Below are 6064 nucleotides of genomic sequence, written 5' to 3'. Positions count from 1 at the left end.
AACTATAAACATATGCCGAAAGATTTTGAGGCTGTGCTATTGTTTTTTGAAAACAAAACCAAACCAAACCAATCAAACACCAGTAAACATCGGTGCAGTAAATGCATCTAGTTTGCCGGGAATATAAATATCATATGACGAGTTTATGAGTGGGCTGACGGTCTGGGGGTGAACTGAATAACCGCATGGCGGGGAATGGTTTCGTTACCTCACATCTACTTAGTGGAAGATTATTAACGTCTTTTATAACATGTTATTTCCCTTGCATATGAATGTAGATACATTTTAAGAGACATTGTACATGACCTAAGGTATCAGCATTATTTAAAAGGTGCAAAATATAACATAACACTAATAAAGATCATTCACAGCCGCATTTGCGTGTAACTTATTTTTCTCACGTTGGGGCTTTTCATGTAGTCCTTTCCATCCTCTCGGAATAATATAAAAAGCGTTCCCTCCTTTTTAGTGGCGCAGTAACATCTCTGGAGTCTAAAGCGGTGCCGGCTTTGGTTGTGGGCACACGCGAGTGCCTCGGAGATGCGGTATCTCGGCTGCGGTTTCCCAAAGAGCAGGGGGAAAGACGCTCGCGCTGTTACAGCCTTTAAGAAAACAGACGAGGGCGCCAAACGACAGCAATAAACCCGGCCGCAGGCTTCCGCTCCGCCTCCCGCCCCGCCGGGCCCGGCTGCCGCGGCCACCGGCTGCAGCGGAGCGGGGCGCGGCGGGGCGAGCCGGGCTGCGGGCCCCGGCAGGGCTGCGGCACCCCCGGGCGGGACGGGGCCTCCTGCCGCCGGCGGGGCAACCGCCCGGCCACGCTCGGTAGGACCCGAGCCAGGGCGCAGCAGCGGGGACGCCCCCCGTCCCGCCGGGGGGGCGCGCAAAGCCCCCCGGCCCGGCCCGGCCGGGCACCCCGGGGCGGGGGGTCGTCTGCGGGTTCTCCGGCCTGCGCCTCGCTTCGCTCCCTTGCGCGTCGGCGCGCTCCGCCGCCGCGCCCGCGGGCAAGGAGAAGTTGATATTTACTTTTGTCTGGTTTTGGGGCTGTAAAACGCAGGACACCACACTGCAGTCTAAATTCACATTTCAAAGGGCTGACATAAACCGCTCATTAATGGAAGGCTGGATTTTGCAAACAACGCCTAGAATGTTTCCTAAATATTTGGTGGAATGTTTAGGGAGACTTTAACACGTTATTAAAAAAAAAAATCTGACAAGTATCCCATTTTCGAGCTATGAATCATGCGCAAGAGCACAAGAACTTAGGAGATGTGTGTGACTAACATTAGCAGGAACAGCTCTCCTCGCAAAAAATCAAATCCGCGTTTAATCACAGGAAACATTGGGGTGTTTCTCCGGGCCATGAAACTCAGATTCCCAGGGTCTAAATACTAGATGATGTGGGTGAAAAAAAATCGCGGCGAGAATAAAGCTTGGTCAGCTCTCGAAGGTCACTCCAGAGATGCTAACGACAAAGGATTTATCTTCGTTTAAATGGTTGCCATCAGCGTCATTATTACTAGCAAAGTTATCATTGAAGGGAGACTTTCCGACCGTCACGTCTGCCGAGCGCGGCAGCCCGTGTCCCCTGCAGCGCGGCGACGCTGCGCCCCGCGGCACCCGGCAGAGAGCGGAGGGATGAGCTAACTGAGCCACAGGTAACTTCGGAGAGAGGGTGCTAGAGGTGATGGCTCTGCTAGCTCGAAGCCTGGAGGCAATGAACCCCCATCACCTCTTTCTATTATTATTTTCGAATTTTTAAATGCGTAGGCTGTATTAGCGGTGGGGAGGGAAGAAGCAGAGGGCTGGAGAGAAACCTGCCGGGAGGATGAAATGGCACGGCCGCGGAGTGTTTTAAATCATGAACGCATTTAATGTCCTTCGGTTATTCCCCCCCCCCCCCCCCCCCATCATACCGTACGACAGCCAGTATTGTCCCACAAGGGAGAAAAATAGCAGGCTAGCTTCGCCGATAAGATTATAGAAAGTAAAAAGGAGGTAATATTTAAGGATGCAGCGAATAAAAAAATATTAGAATGATAATGTACTCGATTATAATAAATATTTTAATTTCCAGGCAACTGCTGCAGCTGCACTCGAATCGGTGCGTGCCGGCAGCAGCGGTCTTATAAAGTCTGGGCATAAGGTTCGCGCGTGTGAGGGGGTGCGTGGGGGTGTCGGTGTAAATTCCTAAATAAAAGTACTAATGTGGTCTGGAAATGGGAGGGAAAAGTAAAGAGATATCGGCGGCAGGAGGTTCTTGGTCCTTTGGTCCTCTTGCAGCATTTCCTCGCGTTGTGATCTAAAATCCGCCTCAGAAATAATAATAAAGAAAAGCATTATCTAATATTTAGCATGTAGTTCTGTCCGAGGACAAATGAGAAAGAAGCTGCATCATTAGGACCTAAAAGGCAACAAAACAAAAATCAGAGCATAATGATGCACCTAAATGAAGGGGGAAATGTTGCACAGCTCATTTTATTAATCAGACTGTCAATTCCACCCCAGAGGCCAAACCCCAGAGCAATTCAAGCAAGATCTGATCAAGCTAAGGACAAGAGCTTTACTCCTCACTTCTTGTCTTTCTTTCTTTCCACCTGGATATATTTGTCTGCTCTGAAGCCGCCTTCATTATCCACTGACAGGAGCTTGTATTTATTTGCTTATAAACCTGTTACAATAAATGATTATTCGAACAGCGTCATTCGTACCTTAATGACGAGCACCACTTTTTGATGAATGACATTTCGGGCTAGAAAGGATGTATGGGTCATTTTGACCAGTCATTCCCTCGCTTTGGCATCCCACAATTTTTACGCCTCCCTCAAAAAGAGATAATAATATTTAGAGACACTTGCCGGGCTGAATGTGAATTAGCCCCTGCTGCAGCTCATCATTAGTACAGGACCAGCCCTGCAACTTTGACATTTTTTATAAAGCTGAGATGATGGAAAGAATAAGAAAAGAGATGATCCTGATGGAGAGAGGGCTGCACAGCCCTACAGCTGGCAAAAGGCTCTCGAATTTGTCAGACTCAGCTGGAAATGCGGTGCTGGAGGCCCTTGAAAATTCTCCGCACAGTGGTCGCCTCAGCCCGAGACTGACTGCCGCCTCCCTGCACAGCGCTATAGGGGACATCTCCGCCAAAGGCAAATTTGAAATAGACACTTTATTCAATCTTCAGCATCCGAGCAGTGAAAACACCGTCTCCTCCGAAATCCCGCCGTCGGAAAGCAGGAAGAAAATCAGCCTTTATTCCGAAGTTGCTCAAGAGGCAGATATGAACAGTGATGTGGAGGTGGGCTGCTCCGCGCTCCGCTCCCCGGCCAGCCTGACTTCCTCCCAGCTGAAGGAAAACAGTAACAAAGGTAACTCTTCCTTTATCACCTCCATCTAAGCCCCTCACTTTGCCGACCGGCTTTAAAAACCTCAGCAAACCCACCGCCACCGCTAAAGTTGCTCGCCTCTGCACCGGCGCTCTCTCTTCTGCGAAGACAGAGCTCCAGGCTGTAAAATATTATTGCAATTACTGCGCTATCCCGATAGCCGAGACACACTGCCCGGGCAGCCCCTGTGCGGGTGCGTGCGTGTGTGTGTGCGTGTGTGCCTGCCCAAATCCATTGGTATGTAGATATATCTCCAGAATATATGTGGGCACAAATATCCACCCACCTATATTTAGGGAACGCTTTCTCCTTGTTTTTCCTCGCGCTCTTGGAGCTCTCGGCGTCTCTCCAGCTGTGTATGTGTATATACAAACACAGATTAAATTAGAGAGAGAGAGAGAGGGAGAGGAGTGCGAGGAAACTGTCCACATTTGTCTGTGTGTGTCATTCTCTGTGTACATGCAACGTGCCGTCTGTGTCCACCTCGGGGTAATTGGGCATTGTTCACTTTTCCTCTGCTTTTGTAACAGGGAGTTTGAAACAGCTTCGTCTCCTTCCCTATGCTTTGCGGGGCATGGTGATGGACGGTGGTTGTTATATTATGGCTGTAATTGGGGAGGGGGAGCCAGGTGAGCGGTGGATTTCCTAGGGGCCACGCTGCATGCCTTTTTTGTCAAATGTGCCAGCAAAAGGAAGGAATCCTCGACGTAACGCTGGAGGGGGGGGGGGGGGGGGGAAGAAAAAAAAGGCTTTTATGGCTGCTCTTATTTCGTACGTCTCAAACGAAAATAAGAACCGCAGTCGGCGGGGAAGAGGCTAGCGCCGCGGCCGGGCTCCCTGCAGCCTGGCGGAGCCGCGCCGAGCCCCGGCCCGTGCCCCGGCCTGCTCTCCCCGGGGCTCGGCTGCCCGGCGGTCACCAAACCCGCCCCATCTGCTGAGAATAACGCGGTGATGAAGTGATTCAAAAAAACCCCCAAACCAATAACCCAAAACCCAAATCAGAAAACCCCAACCGCAGCAAACCCCCCAAAATCCCGCTTTATCGATCCTATTAGCAGCAGCGATTTGTAAGGATGACAGCTGGCCTCAAGGACGGGCCCGCTCTCACCCCCGTGCGCTCGCCCCGCAGGCTACGCGGAGAGCAGCCCGGCGCCCAGCACCCCCGCCGCCGCCGCCGCCGCCCCCGCCGCCGCTCTCGGCAGCCTGCACGGCGGCGGCGGGGCGCTGGGCGGCTCGGCGGCGGGGGCCGACCAGGTACGGCGGTACCGCACAGCCTTCACCCGCGAGCAGATCGCCCGCCTGGAGAAGGAGTTCTACCGGGAGAACTACGTGTCGCGGCCGCGGCGCTGCGAGCTGGCCGCCGCCCTCAACCTCCCCGAGACCACCATCAAGGTACGCCGCGCTCCGCGCCCCGCCGCGGCCTCGCCGCTCCCCCGGGCCGGCTGCCGGCTCTGCTCTCCGGCTGAAGGGCTCGCCGGGGCCTTTGCTGTGACCGGCCCCTGCGCCCGTTTGCTCCTCCGCACTGAAAACTTAGCGTTTCCATTTTAAAAAATTTGCTGTTATTATTTATTTTCCTCTTCAGCTTCTACCGCGCTAGCGTATTTCCTAAAGAGGAGAGGGCAGAGAAAATCAACGCAGCTATTAAACACGCGGCGTTGAGCGCATCGGCGCCGTCAAGTCACAGTCTCGCGGGGGGGGGAGGGGACGACTCGAAGGGAAAACGTTTATTCAGCTCGAAGGGGCCCTCCCCGGGCCGAGGGGGACCGTGCCCGCCGCTCTCCTGGGGCTCGGGCCCGGGCTTGGGCGGTTGCCCCGGGCAGGAGCGGGCTCGCCCGCGGGCGAGGCGGCCGAGGCGCAAGCCGCGGGCCGCGCCGCGCTGGCGGTGGGTGTCGGCGGGTGCCCGCCGGTGCTGGCGGCGGGGAGCGGGCGCGGCGGGGAGCGGAGCTGAGGCCGCGCTGTGCTTGTCTCCCCGCGCAGGTGTGGTTCCAGAACCGGCGGATGAAGGACAAGCGTCAGCGCCTGGCCATGTCCTGGCCCCACCCGGCCGACCCCAGCTTCTACACCTACATGATGACCCACGCCGCGGCCACGGGCAGCCTGCCCTACCCCTTCCACTCCCACGTCCCGCTCCACTACTACCCGCACGTCGGGGTCACCGCCGCCGCCGCCGCCGCCGCCGCCTCGGGGGCCGCCGCCGCGCCCTTCGCCACCTCCATCCGCCCGCTGGACACCTTCCGCGCCCTCTCGCACCCCTACTCCCGCCCGGAGCTGCTCTGCAGCTTCCGCCACCCCGGCCTCTACCAGGCGCCGGCCGCCGCCGCCGCCGGCCTCAACAGCAGCGCGGCCGCCTCGGCGGCGGCGGCGGCGGCAGCGGCGGCGGCGGCGGCGGCCGGCTCGGGGCCGCCGGGGGGCTCGGCGCCCTGCTCCTGTCTCAGCTGCCACAGCAGCCAGACGGCGGCGGCGGCGGCGGCGGCGGCCTCGGCGCTGGGCTCGCGGGGCGCCGCCGCCGCCGACTTCCCGTGCACGGCGGCGGGGCAGCGCTCCGAGAGCGGCTTCCTGCCCTACTCGGCCGCCGTGCTCAGCAAGGCCGCCGTCGCCTCGCCGGACCAGCGGGAGGAGGCGCCGCTCACCAGATAACTACCGCGGCCCGGGCCCGGGGGCGGGGGGTGTTTTGTAGGGGG

The 6064-nt window shown here is 57.0% G+C and overlaps 1 protein-coding gene across 1 annotated transcript; it reads left to right on the top strand.

Annotated features, from left to right (window-relative positions):
- Positions 1-2941: 2941 nt before the first annotated feature.
- Positions 2942-6020, top strand: EVX2 (even-skipped homeobox 2). Its single transcript, XM_074911361.1, has 3 exons — positions 2942-3365; positions 4513-4775; positions 5361-6020. Exons 1-3 carry the CDS (start codon positions 2942-2944, stop codon positions 6018-6020), a joined length of 1347 nt encoding a protein of 448 aa, XP_074767462.1.
- The last annotated feature ends 44 nt before the right edge of the window (positions 6021-6064 follow it).

Source organism: Athene noctua, chromosome 7, assembly GCF_965140245.1.
Source record: "Athene noctua chromosome 7, bAthNoc1.hap1.1, whole genome shotgun sequence".
NCBI lineage: Eukaryota > Metazoa > Chordata > Aves > Strigiformes > Strigidae > Athene > Athene noctua.
The sequence above is the reverse complement of the archived record's forward strand: the minus strand, read 5'-3'. Positions and strand labels throughout refer to the sequence as shown.

Coding starts and splice junctions, on each gene's coding strand:
- EVX2 (XM_074911361.1), top strand. CDS start 2,942: ATGATGGAAAGAATAAGAAAAGAGATGATCCTGATGGAGAGAGGGCTG. Junction 3,366..4,512: donor GAAGGAAAACAGTAACAAAG/GTAACTCTTCCT, acceptor CTCGCCCCGCAG/GCTACGCGGAGAGCAGCCCG. Junction 4,776..5,360: donor TCCCCGAGACCACCATCAAG/GTACGCCGCGCT, acceptor CTCCCCGCGCAG/GTGTGGTTCCAGAACCGGCG.